This window comes from Aethalodelphis obliquidens, unplaced genomic scaffold (genome assembly GCF_003676395.1).
Source record: "Aethalodelphis obliquidens isolate GAN/ISIS:26980383/991018 unplaced genomic scaffold, ASM367639v1 scaffold7, whole genome shotgun sequence".
Lineage (NCBI taxonomy): Eukaryota > Metazoa > Chordata > Mammalia > Artiodactyla > Delphinidae > Aethalodelphis > Aethalodelphis obliquidens.
In genome coordinates, this window is record NW_020837951.1 from 32,660,708 (window position 1) to 32,680,522 (window position 19,815).

The following is a 19,815-nucleotide window of genomic DNA, read 5'->3' on the forward strand; positions in this document are numbered from 1 at the left end:
GCCCTGACGTTTTAGGATTCCTTTCAGGCCACTGATGTAAACGTGACCTGGTTAGCTGTTGTCCTCATGTAGTTCTGGGAGCCAGCAGGCCCCTTGGTCACCTTACGCAAGTGGGTCCTATCCTCTGCCTTCCATGCCAGAGTTCCCAGGCCATGGGATGCAGACTTGGGTGTCTCAAAGTTTAGACATGGACAGATGTCTGGGCAAACACTCAGCCAAACTGCGTCATTTTAAAGCCTCTGACCCAAGTCTCATCACCACCTCCAACAGGCATCAATTAAGAACCCACTTCAAAGAATCTTCTAAACTGTAATTTGCAAGCTCCCAAGAACAGAGGCCACGCCTGTCTAGTTCACCCCTGTGGTCCCTCACTTGTACTTGACACTTGGTAAGTCCTTGATAAATATTTGTTGGATGAATGAGAGAACAGTTATGCACAGTTCCATGACTAATGCCTGTGCATGGGGAGAGGCCCACCCTCCCTGGTTTTCCCCACACCTAATACGGGTGACACCCCGGGGACACTGCACTGACCAGCTGGATGACCAGCCACGAGTCTGACCCCTTGGGGTGCCTGTACCTGCTGCCTGGTGGTCAGGGGACCTGCATGATAGCCCCAGCTCTGTCCGTCCTGTGACCTTAGACAAGTCAGTGAACTTGTCTGAGTCACAGTTTGTTTCCTCATTACAAAGGGGGAGAGAAAGTCCCTCCTCTCAGGGTTGTGTGCTGTGCAGTAATATGACAGCTGAGAAAGGACAGTCATAGATTTTAGCCCAAAGCTCCCAATGTAAAGAGCGCTGGTTAGAATTGCCTTTTTATTCTCATCTGTATTTTAAGGGGTCTATTTCCCCGCTTCTCATACTGCTCCAAGCATGAAGCTAACATGCTAACACGAAGCTAACAAAAGACACTGCTTTTTGACTGCATTAAAAGACACACTCTGTCCACATGTGTGCCCTTAGAAGACCCAGTACATTTCAGTGCCACAATCTATTATCTAGAAACCTCGAGTCACTCAAGGGTCTATATGCAGGTGATAGAAGACATCAAAGAGGACACTGACAGACAGAAGGGGCTCAAGACAAAAACTCATCTTCTCTGAGTTGCTTTCTATGCCAAAGCCTTTCACTGCCAAGGCAGTGACTATACGCTACTTACTGGAGTTTTGCAGTGTGGCCGGACTGGAACTGGGAAGACGGCCTGTGGGAAGTGAGAATGAGAGGAGGGAATCAGGGCACCCGACTCCAGCTCAGGCTGGTCTGGGTCTGTCCCCTGCTCCTCCTTCAGGTCTCCCCCACCTCCCCACTGCCAACTTACTCCTTTGATGTTAATCACAGCTCCAGGTGGTCCTGGGGGGCCTGGAGGACCAGGTAGGCCAGGTGAGCCCTAAAGGGAGGAAAGAAAGGCCATCCCTGAGTTCGGGTTGTTATGAATGCAGAGGCAGCTGCAGGACACTTCCCCAGGGTTTGGAGACACAGTGAGGAAAGGAGGGTCCTCTAAAGCCAACTAACTCTTCCCATGGGTAGGCCAGTCTCTTCCCAGAGCACACCTATATCTGTGGCCTCGCTGCATCTTCACAACAGCAGAGCAAGTATCATCGCTGGTTTACAATCGGACATAATGAGGGCCAGAGAGGGGAAGTGACCTGCTCAAGGCCACACAGCAATTCATGGCGGAATGGAGACTGGAAGCCAGATTCTGACCCCAAGAGCAGTGCTCAGAGGATACTGAGCCCACCACCTCTATCGACGCATCCCTCATATGGAGCGGCGGGTGGACTGAGGCCTTCCCAGGATACAGTGCCTGGGAGAGCCCCTCATAAATGTAACAATAAACGCCAACTCCTGTTAGATGGCAGAGTCACTTTCAGAGCCAGGTCAGCCTGGCCTTGACACCGTGCAATGTTTGCTCCGCCAAGCCTGGAGCCCAAGCTGGACCTGCAGCAGAAGCTGCAGGAGGGGAGGGGGAGGGGGAGGCTATGGCCACAGGTGAGAGGCCTCCGGCCCACGAGGAAGCTCCATGTGATCACTCAAGTGCAGGCACCCGTGTCTGCTGTACCTGGAGCCCCGGTAGGCTTGGCGAGTGAGTCGGTGCCCAGTGATTCAATACGATTGCATTTCTGCATTTCTAGGCATACAAAGCGGCGACCGTGGGGTGCAAACAGAAGCAGCAACACACTTTGAGCTGCATTTGCATGCAGCAAATGGGGGACCTTCAGTGAGTCACTAACTTGTACAGGCCCTAGTTTCCTCCTGTGTAAAACAAGAACACCACTGAGTTTCTCTTAGGAGAGTTACTATCAAGACTGAGATCCTGTCCTCAAAAGCACTTTGTAGAGTGTCTGGTACACAGTAGGTGCTCAATAAATGCTGGCTTCCTTATTGCAGACGTGGGACCCTGTTGATGCTCCGGTGTCTGTCATCTTGCGAGGCCCTGCCTACACAGCTGATCGACCGTCTGTGTTCTCTCAAGAGCGCTCACCGAGCACCCCCAGCAACATGCGAAACCCCCAGGACTGTGTAACCCAGGAAGGATGGGATATTACCCGAGTCAGAAGACCTGGGATTTGAAACCAGACTTCTTGAGAAAGCCCAGATCGTGTTCTCCCACCCTCCCTCTGGGGTCTGGACAAGGAAGCCTATGCTCCACTAAGGTGGATTTGGTGGCAGGGACCTCCTGAGAGCAAGCCGGAGGACAGGGTTGGGCTGGAGGATCTTTGGAAGTGGCAGTAGAGGAAGAAGAATAACGTTCCTGAGCATTCTGTCCACGAGCCCTGCTCACTGGACCTGGCACTTGTCCGCCCCTCCTCTGGACACTGGCTCTGGGGCCGCGTCCCCGGGGCAGCATGGGGCTGGGTCTCTGGTGTGGCACTTACCGGCATCATGACCCCTCGATCTCCTTTGGCGCCTTTGAGGCCATTCAGTCCTGGGCGACCCTGAAACCCACAGGAGAGGCCTTAGTAAACCCACTGCCCACAGGCCAGCCTGGCCCGCATGTCCTCCCTCATATGCAATATGAGAAACCCCAACACCTACGGGTCGTCCAGGGAGGCCAAATTCTCCTTTGTGTCCTGGTGGTCCTTTGGGCCCCTGGAGGCAAAGTAAATACCAGATTAGAAAGAGAAAAATACTGTATGATGTCACTTATATGTGGAATCTAAAAAAGCCAAAGTTGTAAAAACAGAGTAAGATGGTGGTTACCAGGGGTAGGAGGGTGGGGGAATAGGAGAGGTGAGGTTTAAGGTACAAACTTGCAACTAGTAGACAGCTAGGTCCTGGAGATCTAATGCACGGTATAGTGAATATGGACAGCAACGCTGTATTAATATTATAATCCTCAAACTGCTAAGAGTCTAGATCTTTATTCCAACCACAAAAAAGAAATGATAATTATGTGATGTGAGAGAGCTGCTATCTCCACAACAGCAATCATATTACAATATATAAATGTATCAAATCAACATGGACACCTTAAATGTACACAATGCTGTATGTAAAATATATTTCAATTAAAAAGGAAAGAACAGAAACTCAAGGGCTAGGGAGATGGGGGGCATCCAGCCTACCTTTGTGGGTAGTGGTGACAATGAACCACTAATAGGAGGATGGAGGGCAAGGAGAAGTTATGAAATGTCCACCTGCCTGGCTCCTTTGTCCCCTGGCCTCTCTGTCCTCAGCTGGACCCACTTGCTCAGTCCCTCCTGCAGGGCTCTACCCCAGTCCAGACGCTGGACCCAACCCTCTCAGCCAGTCAGAGCTAACAAAGAAGCAAGAGGTCAGTAGCTCCTGGCCTTAGCTCCCAGGTAGCCGTGTGCTGGGTCAGCTCAGAACGTGGACCTTTGCCTTAGGTCTTATGTCCCAGGGTTCTCCATGTCCCCCGTTGGAATAATGCAGTCCTGCTTCACTCCTCATGTCAGCCAAGCCCAATAACCTGCTTCAGGATTTGGTTCCTAACTTGCTCCCACCTGTCCCTAAGGACCAGAATCTTGGCCTGGCTCCCCAGTTCTCCAGATGAGCCCCTGCCCATGGACCGCATTCCAGTACTTGCTTCCTGTGTCCCCATGCTCCCAGAGCCACTGCCCTTTTCCAACCTCCTGCCGGAACCCTCATGCCTTCCAGTGTCTAGGATGCATACAATGTACCACCTCTTCCCAGAACAAGCTCTACTTCCAGTTGACACCTTTCCTGTTTTGTAACTGGGTCTGTCCTCTCTCCCAGGGGAATGACTGGTTTAAACCTGGGGCCTATCAAGCCCCTTCTTCCTGCTCTCTCTCTATATAAGTCTGTATTCAGACTTACCCTGAAGAATGGCAAATAGACTGTGTTGAGACAGGCTCTGTATGTAAAGTACCCAGACCAGGTTACTCTCAGGAAAAGAAATGCAAGGAGTTAACAGGCCACAGGCCACGTGGCGGTACGTTCTAGCGCAGGGCTTCTCAAACATCACTGTGCGCAAGTCACCTGGATCTCATCAAAATGCAGATCCAGCGGATCCGGGGTGGGGCATAAGGCTTTGCTGTTCCAGAGAGCTCCCAGGTGATGCTGATGATGCTGGTCCATGGGCCACACTTCGAGTAACAAGGCTCTAGTGTGGTAAGCTATACTCGTCATGAGGGCCATAGACAGCCCATGTGCCACCTTATGCAAATTACAAGAAGGTGCCCCCTTACTGTCTGTGCTTGGCAAGCTATGCACAGCTGGGCTTCAGTGGCAATAACTACCCTGGCCATCTGCAGCAGCTTGCCGGCCACCATCGCTAACAATTAGTATTTCCCACCATACTGGGTATTAGTAAGTGTTACCCAGTGGTTAACACAAGACTCTCCCAGTCTGCCTTAGCCTGAAGCTAGGGCCAAGGACACCTCTCTAGGGCATCCATTCTGCCTGACTTAAGGGACCAAAGGCTTTAGAAGGTCCTTTGAAGGATGCACCTTGGAGGTTATGGGCCATTCATCAAGGACACATGCCTGTTAGAGAAATGTGAGGTCCTTTCTCCCCAGGCCTGAGATCCAGCTCAAACAAACCCCGCATTCAAGCCCCAGTGTGCAGTTCTCCAGCTCAAAACGTTTCAGAAGAATGAAGGTGTCAGCTGGAGGCAGTGAGCTGTGCTGGGAAAAACCTGGACACAGAGTTTGACAGGCTGGGTTCAAATCCCTGCTGTGTCACTAACAAGCTGTATGGCAGTGGGCTAGTTACTTAACCTCTTTAACCTCGGTTTCCCGGTCTATAAAATGGGGGTTCAGACATTAGCCTCTTAGGGTGGTGAAAATGCAATGAGATGATCTGTGTTGAAGCATCACTATCTGACCCGTGGTGGATGTTCTCTGAGTTTTCTTTGTTCTTTGGAAAGAAATATATGAGGGACAAGTTTAGGGTTCATCTGGAGAGAACTGGTAGCTTAAAAATTGTTCAGCAGCCCCCCAAAATTATAGATTCCTGGAGCAGTAAGGCAAGAAGGACGCTATGATGTCATCTAGTACTCATTCAATACCCTCACTTATAGATGGGAAGACAAAAGCCCAGAGAGAGAAGAGGACTTGTTTGAGGTCATACAGCAAATGGGCAGCAGACCCAAGACCAGAAGCCAAAAGGCCCAGGTTCCCTGGGTAATGACAATCTTTAGCTGGCAAGACCCATACAACTGTGGGTCTCACCACCATCCACTTCCCCTCTCCTTCTGGGCACACAGCTAAACCACATTTCTGAGACCTATCCCCACCCCCACTTCCACCCCCACCTCCTGCATCAGAGGTCTGGCCAGAAGTGGAGTACATCAACTTCCATGGTCTCTTTCCCCTCCCCAACCTCAGCCTATCAGCTAGAAGATGCCATTGTGGCCCTGAATCCACCAGAGGGCAGAGTCACAGGATGCAAGCATCCTGGGTCCCAGAGTCACTGCCTGGAGGGGAGATGCCCAACTGGGAACCACCACAGTGGACTCTGCATAAGTGAGAACTAAGCTGCTATCGTGCTGAACCACTGAGATTTTATTTAATTGCAGTTAGCCTACCCTTGACACAGATACATTTTGCCACATCCTTTTTATTTTCACAGCTGGGACAACTCAATCTAGTTGAGCCAAAGTACGATAAATGCTTCAAACCCCATTCCAGATGCAGGGGCAAGACGCTCTGGCTTACCATCGGTCCCGGGGCTCCACGCTCTCCAGGTTCACCCTAAAACAGGGAGACACGGACTTGTCACTCAGATGCACACGGTTTGTGACAGAAGCAAAGATAGGATGTAGAAGATGTGTGCCTTCAGAATCTGGTGACATAGTTACCTTTCGGGCCCTCAGCCGTTCCAGAGGAATATCCCCCGTCAGGATGGCGCCCGGCTCTCCCTTCTCACCCTGCAATTCAGAGAACCTTTTGATGAAGCCGGGCCTCCGCCTCACCGCCTTATCCAGAGGCTCATCGCCATGATTTCTCTGGCCTTCACGCTGCCTCTCCAGCCCCACTGCCCGACAATGACCTCTTGCTAGAATACTGCATAGCCTCCTAAGTCATTAAATGTTCTCTGGACTGTTCGCTCCATGTACCATCAGTTACTGGTTGGGGTCCAACCAGTACAGGTTGGGGTCCTGCAAGCCCCTCTGGGGCTCCCTCTGCTGCCAGATCAGCATCCGCACTCTCAACCCTCCAGGAGTCAGTCCCAACAAGGCCCGTCCCACCTCCGGCTGTGTGGCTACCCCCTGAGAACCTCTGGTTCCTAATGTATTTGGTGGCTTGCTTTCCTAACAACTCGACTTGAGATCTGTTCCCACCTAGAATCCTTAGTCTTGTTAAAACATCTAAAATTGGGAAAGTGATGACAGCATGAACAGTGGAGGCCTCTCCAACACAGGGGCCCTGAGTCTCCATGTGAAACTTTGCCTCCAAACTCCAGGCTCCTGTGCAAATGCTCACTTGATCAGGCAAAGTTATCTCAGTTGCTGGGAAATAGGGGAGACGGGTAGACAGGTGGCAGGGACACAGGATCCTGCCCCCAATCCTGTGCTCAGCAGGGCCATCTGCTATCCCAGGAGGCTTCCAAGAAGATATATGTCCAGAGAAAAGGCCAGGGAGAGGAACCATTCAAGGCTCTGGCCCCAGACTTCAATGCTAGCCCCTGGGGAACTGGGCTGGACCACACAAAAGTCTCCCTTCAACAGGGCTGGAAGCAGCCAAGGCAGTGGTGCCAAAGCAAGCCAAGCAGCCTCTCCTCTCCGTCCCCCAAGCCCACACCCGGTCTTTGGATCTTACCACTTCGCTGGTGAGGAAAAGCGGTCCTGAGCACGCCAGCAGCAAGAAGAAGCAAGCACAAAAGCATTAGAGGCAGAGCGAGAGAAAGCGCGTTGGCTGCGAGGATCAGAGCAGACCTGCCTGGGCGCTCTTCCCAGTTTTCAAAGGGGCAGGGGATTAGGGGAGAGATGGCACGTAGGTCCCTCCAGATTCACCCGGCCTCGCCACATAGAAAACAGAGCGTTTAAAGCAAGAGCCAAGCCTGCTTGGCCAGGCCTCCTCCCAAGCCAGAACTGCCCTGACCCCACGCCATCTCTGTAGGCCCGTGGCAGCAAAAGGCATCCCAAGACATGGTCCCATGTAACGCTAAACTCAGACCCAGCACACTGAACCCTCCACCTCCTGGAACTGTGGCCCAACAGACACTGGAGACTCTCTCCCCCTCCATGGGGCTAGTGGAAAACGGCGAGGGGAGGAAGGAAAGAGAGTAGCCTAATGCTCCCTCCTCTTAGAGACACACACACCCTCCTTGACTCCCCAAGGCAGGCTCAGGGCTGCTCCCACTGGCTTTACACAGACCCCTGTTACAGCAATGACCATGCACTCTGCTGGCTGTCTGCATGTCTGTTCCTCACATCCTATTTCTCTATCCCTAGTGCCTAGTATAGGAAACTGGCTGGCACACCTTAGGGAATGGATGTAACCTGGATGAGTATATAAATGGATGGATGAATAAATGAATCCAATCCAGAATAACTGCAATCCATTTATGGACGTCACTCTCCCCTTATCTATAAAAACCAACTGGGAAATTAATTCTAAGAGGCAAATGTGGAAGGGTACAAAGGTCATTTCAATGCCCTTGGAATTTTCAGGAAGTGCTCTTCATGCTAAATATTCCACAACTTCTGGACCAAGACTGCCATCCAAGTGTGGAATGCCCCCGCTTACACTAATAACGGTTTAATAAAATAATGACTTCTAGATATTAGCATCATTGTATTCATTACTTATACATCTTTTCATCCAACAAATGTTTTAAGTGCCATTTGTGTACCAGGCGCAGTGCTAAGTACTGGAGCTACAGAAAAGAAAGTGGATGTGCCTGCCCTCGGGGAGTGCACACTCTAATGCAGGTGCCCGCGGGCAGTTAGACAAAGCATAGCGTTCAAGGGAGCGTTGGGTTGAGTTCTCTTTCCAAACTATGATGAAAATCTGCTTCTCCACCCACCCCACCTTCACCCTGGAAGAACCTTGAGATCATGAAAGTTAACAGCCGGGGAGTGACTGCTACTAGATACAGTGTTTCTTTGGGCATGATGAAAATGTTCTAGAATTAGGTAGTGGTGATGGCTGCACAACCTTGTGAATATACTAAAAGTCACTGAATTTCACAGTTGAAAGGGGTGAATTTTATGGTGTGTGAGTTATATCTCAAATTTTTAAAAAGTTAACAGCTACTTTCAGCCCATTCGAAATATTTACCAGGTTCTAGAGCACAATCCCACCCAGATAGCTGGGCCCTTCTTACCTGTTCTCCTTTTAGTCCTGGAAATCCAGGCACACCAGTGTCACCTTTTGGTCCTCTGGGTCCCTAGAAGGAATCATTGGAGGGTATTCGGCGGTTTGTTAAGATTAAAATGCTTTAACTAAACAAAGTTGTTGTTCCAAAAAGTAAAAGAACACAGAGCGCCAGTGGAAGTCACAATTAGTCACGATGTTTTCCTAATATTAAGTGGTCTAGAAATTGTGGTCTGGTGGAAAGAAGACAGCACTGAGTGTTAGGCGGCCTGGAGGCCCCACTCCTCTTTGAACTGTGGTTTCCTCCAATGGGCACCATTGAAACTGCCTGCTGCCTCTGCTCACCCATGGGTCCTCGGGGCCGTCCTGTAGCCCACCGCCCCCATCATTCACCCTCCATGAATCCTGCCCCTTCTCTGGCTCCCCACTACCTACGGGATGGGATCCAAACATCCTAGCCTGACACCCAAACTGATCCCAGCCGGCCTCAGCGCCTCATCTTCCACTCCTGTCACTCCACCAGGGGCGAGCCTATCCCCTTAGCCTCTCTGCACCCCTCACCCACCCGCCACCGCCATTCCCTCTGCAGAACCAAAATTCTGCACACCCGGTCAGAGGTGACCTCGTCTCAACTCCAACATACACTTAATATCTGTGACAATGACTCACACTGCCAGACGTCTGCCCCTAAAAAAGAGGTTCAACACTTTATTGCAATTTACCTTTTCACAAGTCCCTACCTTCTGGGTTAACGCAGTGGCCTTCAAATATTTGTTATTATTATTTTTTAGCAGTGAAACTCTTTTCATTCTCCTTTTTCAAGTAAAGTCAAACAAAAGCCCAATGTATAAAATACATCAAATGGAGCCTCAGCAGTGGCCTGGATCCTGCCTACTTGGCCCCCTCCTTACTCCTGAAGTGGTCCCAAAGGCTCTTCTGGGGAGCCTAGGGCTCCCTCGGGAACACAGAACCAGTCATTTAGAGAAAAATGTGTCTGGAAAATGCTCTGGCTTTGGAGCAGCCAAGGTGGGGTGGAGCTCAAGCTCACAGTTCTGGCCTCTTCTCTTCCTAATTAAGAGGTCTTCTCCATGGCTGCCACCCTCTCCTGTTTTTTAATGTCTAGTTCCCATGTATTTTTAGTGTCAGCATAGCACATGCTCCTTTTAAAAAATGTAGAAGTTCAGAAAAGTATTAAAAAAAGAAAAAGAGATCATTATAATTCTACCATCAACAACAAGTTTCTATTACTTTTTTTTTTTTTTTTTTGCTGTACGCAGGCCTCTCACTGTTGTGGCCTCTCCCATTGCGGAGCACAGGCTCCGGACGCACAGGCTCAGCGGCCATGGCTCACGGGCCCAGCCGCTCCGCGGCATGTGGGATCTTCCCGGACCAGGGCACGAACCTGTGTCCCCTGCATCAGCAGGCGGACTCTCAGCCACTGCGCCACCAGGGAAGCCCTCTATTACATTTTTTGATAAATTTCGTTCATTTATCCTGGAAGCAGCGCGTGTCACCATTGGCATTAGGCGTTTCAGAGCTGCAATGTATGGAGAAATTGTGCAGATTTCACTCTGGAGCCTTGGGCTTCAGTGCAGGCTCAAACTTTTAGACTAAACTGATCACTTGCTACACAGAAATGCATTTTCACCTTCCATGGTGGAAGCCCCATAGCGTGGTGCACACAGACTATTAATTTTGGACTTCCAGGCTATGATTCCCCTCTCTCCATCCTCCATCGCCACCGTCCTCTCTCTCCAGGGATTTTATCTACTCGGACTCTATCTATTTGAAATGCTTGATTCATCCACTCATTTATAGGAAGCCAACCACCGACTCCAGCTCTGGCTCTGGCTGCCCTGGGCTAGAAAGAGATGAACAAGACCTGACCCCCTGCAAGCTGGTCACAGTACAGTTCAGGAAAAAACAATAAGGGTACAAATAACTGTTATTCAAGACAGAAAAGAACGACAGCAGAGGTGAAAATAAAGCCCTATGGGATTCAAAGGAGGGAAGGATCACTCCAGATGGGGGCAATGAGGAAAGGCTACATGAACAAGACGGCGCTAGAGGTCAGTTGTGCAGATGGAGAGGAACGGTATTCCAGGTGGAAGGAACAGAATGCATACAGCCTCGGGGCACAAAGGAAGATGGCTACTGTGCTACTCACTTGAAATCCTGGCAGCCCAGGCATGCCCTCGGGGCCCTGTGACACAGACAGACAAAGCAGGCAGGTTAGGAGCAGCATTGCCAGGCCAACAGGAACCTGTACCTCAGGGGCCCACTCCCTCCAGCACCTTCCAAAGGCCCAAGCATGTTCCCACACAGTGGGGCTCAGGATCCATTTTGCAGACGATGCCGCGGCCCGGGAGGGGAAGGAACCGTGCAGTCACACACTAGTCAGCACAGAGTCAGGAGCTGCTCAGGAGTCTGGAGCCTCTGCTCCCCCGAGCCAGGACTCTCGGCACTTTAAGTCGCACCCTCCTCTTCCGTGAAATCACTCAGCATCAGAAACCTCTGGGACAATGAATGCAGTGCTCAACCTCCACAAATATTCTCAGAAAACAAGTTCCTAAACTCTGAGGAGTGGGCCCAAAGGGTGTGCTGGGGTATTTGGGGGTGGAAGTGGGGGCAGTTGGTGAGACTCAGTTCTTTTCCCTCAGTAAGAGGGAGGATTTTAAAGGACCAGCCATTTTAAAGGCTCCAGGAAACAGAAAATTTGTGGTTCACTCCACATGGGGCCAGGACTCTTTTTCCTCCAAGCCCAGATACCCACATACCTATTAAAGACATAGAGTTTGGCAGAATATATATATACAGAGAGATATAACTGAACGGCAACAACTTTCTCAATATACTGTACAGTCGTCCCTTGGTATCCGAGGGGTATTGGTTTCAGGATCCCCTGTGGATACCAAAATCCGCAGATGCTCAAGACCTTTATATAAAATGGTGTAGTGTTGGCATATAACCTACATACATACTCCATATACCCATACACTTTAAATCATCTCTAGATTACTTATAACACCTAATACAATGTAAATGCTATGTAAATAGCTGTAAAACCAATGTAAAAGCTATGTAAATAATTGCTAGCATGCAGCAAATTCAAGTTTTGCTTTTTGAAGCTTTCTGGAATTTTTTTTTTCAGCACTTTTTATCCAAGGTTTGTTGAATCTGAGGATGCAGAAGTAACAAAGGACTAACATATGTATGTGTGTGTGTGTGTGTGTGTGTGTGTGTGTGTGTGTGTGTGTGTGTATACATATAATATACTATATACATATATCTATATGATGTACATATAGTAGAGTGGAAAAGTATAAAGGTACAGCTGGGAGGGAACTGCCTCTGAGTTGGAAAATCTTAATCTTCCCCTTCAGGGTCTGGATTTGCCAAAGAGGAGGTCAGGGATTGGAACAGGAGGAGGATCCTCAGGTGGGGAAAAGAGAGAAGGGGTGGGGGCAGACAAGGCCCAAGGACTCTTAGAACAGAGATGTTGATTCTTAGATCTTAGGCTGTCTGTGTTTTGCTTTAGAATTAAGCCACCTAACACTCTAAACCCCCAATAGTTTGGGAAAAACTTGTGAAATGACTTGCTTGTTTGCTTTAGGCTTTGCTTACTGGGGTGTTCTGGATGATTTTAGTAGAAATCAAGGAAAGGGAGACCCACTGGATGTAGTACAGAAGAGACAGTGAAATGACCCACCAACAGAGGCCACTCAGTAGGAGATACCGGCTCTAAAGGAATCATGCAGATATTTGCAGAAGCCTTGGGGAGAGCACTGAATTTTCCCTAGGATGTGGATGGCAGAGGTTCAGGCCAACCTCACTGGGGACTGCAGGGCGGGTGGCCCCGGCAGACATCTGGACTGCGCAGCTGTGGAAGTATAAGCCTCAATCTCTGTGTCGGCTTCCACAGAGTGCCACAGTTTGCAAAGCAGTTTCGCATCCATCACCTCTTATAAGCTGCCCCAAAGGCTGGTGAGGTGTTATCAGAGAGATGATGAGAGTCTCAGAGCATTATGTAGAGGAGATGGGGCTGGAACCCAAGGCTCCTAAGGCCAGAGCTCTTTCCTCTCTCCCCAGCTGTCACCAGCAGATATGGAAGATGCAGTGTGGATTCACTGCACAGACTGCAGGAGGAAGCTTCCTTCCTCTTAGGTCGTGTTGTGTCAGGGACAGACTCTGTGGACTTGCAGAAATAACGTAGCTTCTTTGTGTGATCTCTAAATGGGGCCAGAAAGACTGAAGCCAGTCACATTCCCTCCTCATGCGACAGTTTCCCCATCAGCACAAGGATAGGTCTCTCTAGGCTCCTCCCATTCTGGGAAATGAGATCATGTAAATAAAAGCATGCCCAAAGCACTGCTCAGACATCTATCAATTTGTTACTTATGATTCTCTGATTTCCATTACACATATTTCTGATGCAAGGGACTGGAAGCTTCCACTGCATTGGACAAAACTCCCTGCACAAATTAATGTGACAGCAACTTCTCAGAAATGCAAAGCTCTCTTTCTATTCACTACTTCGAGACACTCTAGCTCTATGCTTCAGGAGCTCAAAGGATTCCAAACCAACCCAACTTAGTTTCAGCTGGGGTGTCTGGGTAGGACCCTCACTCTAGGGCAGCTGTGGATACACACCGGAGGCCCGACGAGCTCAGGAATGTCCGAAAGATTCATGAATCCATGGGTGATGTTGATCAAAGGCTGAAAAGAGAAAAATCAGACAAAGAGACAGAGGGTGGCACGTGTCCCACCTTGCTCCTGGCTGTGAAGCTTTAACTGAAGTCACCCCGCATGGCAGACACAAGCAGACACTGACAACACCCACCCACTACCAACACACCCATCCCTCCCACTTACGACACAGCCCTGAGCCGCCTTATCACTTTCCTCTTCGATTAATCTTAAAATTGCACCATACGTAAATGCCTTTTTTCTTTTATAATTTTAAATATATATATTTAAATATTATATTTATGTTATATAATTATAAATTAATATTAATACCCACAGAAAACAGTGTTGTTGGGTGTGTGTGTGTGTGTTTGTCCATGTGGTTATTTTATATAAATGGCATCAGGCTGCAGGTATTATTCTTCAACTTGCTTTTTTCACTCAATCATACAGCATGGAGGTCTTTCCATATGGAAGTTTTCAGTATGAACATTTTTAGTTTTAGCAGATTGCCAAAGAGCTGTCTAAAGGGGCCGTACAACTTACACTTCCAACAAAGTACTTGAGATTATCTATTTCACTACACCCTTACCTATACTTGATATTTTTTAATCATACTTTAAAAAAAAAAACAAAAAAAACCTCTAGTCATTCTTTTTTCCACTTATTTGGGACTTATTGTCTTTCTGTCATGTCCCAGTATGACATTATTTCTCTTGGAAGGGCAAGAGTTTTTCACAAATGTGATGTTCTAATATTCAGTGGCTGTGATCGTGTCCCAGCCCACATCCCAGTCTTCTCTCCAAATTTCCATCGCTCTCCACCCACCCCCATGCCCATCAGCTCCCTGTGCCTTGGACACATCCATGTTTTTCTCTTCTGCGCTTCGGCTCAGAGTGTCTTGACCACCTGAGTTCTGGAAGTCCTGTCCTCCATACTTACCTGGTAAATCCTTCTTAGCTTTCAAGTCCCTGCTCAAGGAGACTTCTTCCAGAAAGTCTTCCTTGATTTCTCATAACCTAAACCATCTTTCCTCCCTCATTACCCCACTTATGTTCCTTGCCTCTTGGTTACAGCTCTGTTACACTCAGTCTCCTGACTGCAAATGCTGCCAACCAGAAGAGAGGGTTCTGGACACACTATGTGTGACAATAGTGGTACCAGGGTAGGAACAGACAGGTGGGCCATGCTGGCAGGTAGGAACTCCAACACCAGACGCCAGCTACGTGCCCCCTGCATAAAGAGCAGCCCTGAAGGCCCTGAAGTTGTGGACAACCTTCCCTCCCCTTTAGCAAAAGCAGCCATGCTGGTGATACCTGGTGATACTCACACTAGATAAGACCTCGATGCGCCCTGGTAGCCCCCTGGGCCCAGGGGGTCCCACAATGCTGGCTCCATCCATCCCTCTTTCACCCTGGATATAGCAGCGAGAGTGGAAAAAAAATTCACTGTATGTGGATAATGCTCCTAGAACCAGGCTGAAAATTTCTCTCACCCCCACTTCAGATCTGTGACCTCACCTTGGGTCCCTGGTCTCCTTTTTCTCCTTTGGGACCCTGGCAAAACAGACAAACAAATATTCTTTGGGTTTTTTTCTATTCACTTTGTCCACGCTCCATCTATCCTCCCATCTTGCCATCTCTCCCTAAGCTCTTACAAGGATTTTGTCCCAGATAATGGGAGCAAAAGATGAGGGGCAAATTCCCCTTACAGAGTCAGAAGGAAGGAATATCTCACAGACAGTAAGAGGACCAGAGGCCCTCTCCCAGCACGGGGTGAGTGTCCTTTTGACCCTGAACCCAGAGCACTCTGCATCTGGTGTGTGGGGGAGGTCTTCCTATTCAATCATGGAGGGGGCTGTGCTTCTCCCCTTGGCGAGGCTCAGCTCCTCCTGCACTGGTGTGCTCAGCTCTGGGTACCACTTGGATCTCAAATATAATGAGATCCTGGGGATTGGTCCTCTTGAGAGCAGGTGTCATAGCAGAAGATGGACAACACCTCCCTGGGGGGTAGATGTAGTGGGGGAGGGTACTTGTTAGGAGCAAGGGATTCTGAAACGGGGCAAAGTGTGAGTCTTGAATGGGCAGCAGGAAGGAGGCAATGAAGCAGAGATGCTTGATGGTAAGGGACTGCGAAGAGAGAGAAAGATAATTTTCAAGTTTTCCCACATGATGTTTTGTGCAAAACCTCTGTGCTACTCCTCAAAGAAACAAGTTATAAAGAGCACCTGGTCTCCCCACCACACAGCTGGAAGCTGGAGGCGCAGAGCGGGTAAATTAGAGAAAGTAGCAGAGCCAGGATGGCACCCCACAGCCTCTCCACTCTAGCGTGACAGCATGACAATCCTCAAAATGAAGGTGTAAAAAGTCAACCTACACTTGAAGCCGTTGGTCCAGAGATTCTGGGCTCCTGCAATAGCCTGATGCTCCCAGAGCCTTCAGTATCCTAGGGAAGGAAGAAGAATGAGAATTTCAGTACTGATTCCCGAGCACCTCCCTGTGCCAGGTGTGATGCTGGGAGCTGGGGCTCAGTGGGGAATCAGCACCACCTTGGCGTTCAGTTAGCTGGCCTTTCTGGTAGTCCTTAGCGCACGTTGTTCTTTAACCACAGAAAGGAGGAAACGCACCTCAAATCCAAGTCCCATTGTACATCCAGGGCCTCGGGGCCCAGGGGGTCCAGGGGGCCCTGGGGGTCCCATGACCCCAGGAGCGCCAACTTGTCCATTTTTCCCTGGGGGTCCTGGTAAGCCTCTGTTGCCGGGATCACCCTGTAAGGAAGGGGACAGGCTGATTATCTAGCCTTGGAGTCACTCATGGAAGGAACAACATCCGCAACCGAGTCAGGAAATTGTTCTTTGAACTTAATTAGATCGTTGGATTCTCTGATCAGCGCTACTTAATTGTACAGAAACAGCCATCTTGCCAATTGACATTTCACTTGGAGATAAGCTAATGGCGCTCATTGAATGAATTAGGGTGGGGTGGGTGAGAAAGGAGAAAACCTGGTGGGTTATTCACTCTGCTCCAGCTGTTCTGCCTTTCCCAAGCAGTTCCTTCCAGATGTTTCTCTCTGATCCATGACATTTATACATTCAATACTCTAGCCCAACAGTTCAATTATACTAAACTCAGAGAGAGGGGAGGAAGGAGGAGAAAGCTTTTTCTTCTTCATTTTTATTTTTTACCTTTTCACCAAATGAGCCATTACGTCCTCTTGCTCCCTGAAAAAAAATCGGGGCCAATTAATATATATTTCATTAGGTACGTTTAACAGAAAACGCAGGATTTCAGACTCTTAAGTAACAGGACATTAAAATGGGACTCTTCCTGCTCAGTTCTGACTGATGTCTCAAACCTGAGCCCATTACAGTAGTTGTGAGTTTGCTAAGCAGGTCATGCTGAAAGCTTGTGAAACCCATCTTCCAACTATTATCTCATCACCTACCTCAAGAGTGAAAAGGAGAAGTTGAAGATTAACCAGGAAGAGATTGTAGAGGAAGAATTCCCTTGGAGAGCTGTCAGTGTACTGGGTGGGCCCGATTCCCCTCCTCGAAGCCAAGGGAAGGGACTTCAAGAATTTGATACGTATTCCGTAGGCTTCTGGGGATATGTGGATGATGGATGGTTCTCTTCTGGAAAAATCTAAAGACCAAAATCTGCCTGGAATAGCCCCAAAATGGGGGTGGGGTGGGGTCTCTAACGCAGGTTGCGTGTCTACCGCCAATGGGAGACACAGTACAGGTTTCCTGGGGGGTCAGATGTGGATCCCAAGGAAAGGAGTCAGCTGCGAGCTCAGATAGAGGGGAGGACCGATGGGGGCTGATGGTCAGGAGTGGCCAGCACAGGAGACACTGCACTACATCAGAGGACTGCAGTCGGGGGCTCCCCGCTAGAGAACCTCCAAGGAAACCACAGAAGCACCCACAAGAGAAGAAGCCAGCAATTGCACGGCCACACAGAAGGCCCTGACACCGTGATACACCCGCCATCTAAGGCTGTGCCTTCTCCCAAACCCCTCTTTCCCTGGGCCAGATTCCCCTTCCTATATCAAACCCATAGCAATGACAGAGTGGATAGTTCCAAAATAGTCATGCTCAAAAATAAGATGGCGAGTGATACTGAATCTGAAACAGTGAGGAATGGCAAAGATAAAACATGGGAAGCTGAAGCCAGAGGCTCCAGCGGTAGAGAGGAACCACAGGTAGAAAAATAGCAGGCAAGGGAGGAGCGGAAGCCAGGAGCAGGGTGTGGCTCTGACAGGGAGATAGGTTGAAACTCTGGAGCTAGATAGCCATGGAGCCCTGCCCATCTCCCCTCACCTCCCACTTCCACTCCTGCTACAAGGATAATAAGAGTTGTTTACTGGAGCAAAGGGATAGGGCAGAGCCCCAGGTGGCTAGTGGACCCTGGGAGGTCCAGGGGTACCCCAAACACCTAAGATCAGCTGTTGAGGTACCCTGCCTGATGGTACATCCTACTCTTCCCGTCGCCTTCCTGAAACCTGCAGAAGTAGCTACCACCCAACTCCCTAGTAATTTGTACAGAGGCGGGAAACAGACTAAAGAGGGATTCCAATTTCTAAAGCAAACACAAACAAGAAACACTACACATTTGAGGAGAGGCAACACTCCGAAAGAGAAACGACAACATCAACCATGGAAGGTTTCCTGAGGAAACAGCTAAGAACACGATCCAATCAGGAGTCTAAGTAAATACTATATATTCTCAGGGAGAAAAGGGAGGATATTACAGCCAAGAAACAAGGACAAACTATTATGAAATAAGAACAGTGGTTATAGTAAAGAATCAGGGCTTCTCTGGTGGCACAGTGGTTAGGAGTCCGCCTGCCAATGCAGGGGACCCAGGTTCGAGCCCTGGTCCGGGAAGATCCCACATGCTGTGGAGCAGTTAAGCCTGCGCTCTAAAGCCTGTGTGCCTAGGGCCTGTATTCCGCAACAAGAGAAGCCACCGCAATGATAAGCCCGTGCACCACAGTGAAGAGTAGCACCTGCTCAGCACAGCTAGAGAAAGCCCGCACGCAGCAACAAAGACCCAACACAGCCAAAAATAAATAAATTTTTTAAAAAAGAAAAAATCAATTAGAGACCTTAGAGACAAAAATATATAACTGCTGAGAGAAAGTACTCTACAGAAGGGTTGAATAACAGAAGAGACACACCTGAAGAGAGAATCACAGAAAGAATCCCGTTACTCTATGGGATGGTGGGAGGAGAGGGGTGCTTGCAGAAGGAAGCAAGGCTGGCTGGCTAGACTTTGTCACTTCCCCGCCTGCTGGCCTGACATGGGAAAAATTAAGTGTGACCTTTTATCCCGGGCAGAAACAGAAAGAATCGGGTTCCAGTTTTGTTGCCCAATCTGCAGGCTACAGTTTCTTTGTCTGCTTTTCTTGGGTGTGACCAGCCACACCATCTTCTGCTGCCTGACGCAATCTGTCCTTGAAGGAAGTACCAACCTTCTGCATTTTTCAAGTAACAAGTCAAATCACAGTCAGGGATATTGTGAAATAGAAGTTAACTTAGTCCCATCTCTTGACTTTTGGACTCTATCCTCTGAAAACATTATTATTGTGTTGCCAGTTGACCCCGTTCAAGAAAAAGATGTTCATAAGGTAAAAAACTGTACTTTTTCAATTGCTTTCCTGACTCTTTTCAAATCAAAAGTACACCTTGTAGCAGTTTCAAAGGAAGTTCTAGAAGATATGTGGGACCTTGATTTATCTTTCTCAGAAACAGATGATTTTATCCAGCTTGTACATATAAAGGCAGGAAGTGAGTCCCCTGTCACTGAAGGTGTGTAAGCTGAGCAGAGATTGTAGAGGGGCATCAAGGATCAAATGTATCATTGGATCTTATGTGGTGTTACATCCCTGAGATTATTCATTTTCTTTAGCAATTTTTGTTATTTCACATTCAGACTATTCTCCTTGGTTTACTTTTGGGGGGGCGTGGGGGTGGGGGGTAAATGTCATGTGCGAGGCTTTCCTCCAGCTCTCCAGATGAAAATTTCAAAGTCCTTCTAGAGTCTACTTTTCCTTGACCAGAAAACATCGTATACACACAGGGCAACAAATTAGGCCTCACAGCAAATTCCAGGAAGAAAAATGTGATTTATCTGCCACAATTAGTCTGGGCAAGGCTGCTGCTCTGTGCACAACCGAGCGTCTGAGCAGCTGCAGAATGCGCCTGTGAGGGTGTTTGTGTGCCGATGTGGGCATGGGCGTGGGTATTTTTAAGTCCGAGACCAGCCAGGGAGGGGTGTGTAGGGGAGGGGTGTGTGAGAGGGGTGTGTGTGGGAGCGGTGTGTGGGGAGGAGTGTGTGTGGGAGAGTTGTGTGAGAGGGGTGTGGGGGAGGGGTGTGAGAGAGGGG

The 19,815-nt window shown here is 49.0% G+C and overlaps 1 protein-coding gene across 2 annotated transcripts in view; it reads right to left on the reverse strand.

Annotated features, from left to right (window-relative positions):
- Positions 1 to 19,815, reverse strand: part of COL15A1 (collagen type XV alpha 1 chain) — a 106,326-nt gene that overhangs the window by 19,346 nt on the left and 67,165 nt on the right. The window contains exons 17-30 of one of the 2 annotated variants that reach the window (XM_027105384.1): positions 16,614 to 16,649; positions 16,056 to 16,196; positions 15,806 to 15,874; positions 14,950 to 14,985; positions 14,760 to 14,843; positions 13,394 to 13,459; positions 10,911 to 10,946; positions 8,754 to 8,816; positions 6,283 to 6,351; positions 6,140 to 6,175; positions 3,036 to 3,089; positions 2,876 to 2,935; positions 1,318 to 1,386; positions 1,159 to 1,200 (exon numbers count right to left, since the gene is read on the reverse strand). In XM_027105384.1, the coding sequence (XP_026961185.1) occupies positions 1,159 to 1,200; positions 1,318 to 1,386; positions 2,876 to 2,935; positions 3,036 to 3,089; positions 6,140 to 6,175; positions 6,283 to 6,351; positions 8,754 to 8,816; positions 10,911 to 10,946; positions 13,394 to 13,459; positions 14,760 to 14,843; positions 14,950 to 14,985; positions 15,806 to 15,874; positions 16,056 to 16,196; positions 16,614 to 16,649 (861 nt within the window). The remainder of the gene's footprint in view (positions 1 to 1,158; positions 1,201 to 1,317; positions 1,387 to 2,875; positions 2,936 to 3,035; positions 3,090 to 6,139; positions 6,176 to 6,282; positions 6,352 to 8,753; positions 8,817 to 10,910; positions 10,947 to 13,393; positions 13,460 to 14,759; positions 14,844 to 14,949; positions 14,986 to 15,805; positions 15,875 to 16,055; positions 16,197 to 16,613; positions 16,650 to 19,815) is intronic. The other variant, XM_027105386.1, reaches the window with a different exon arrangement.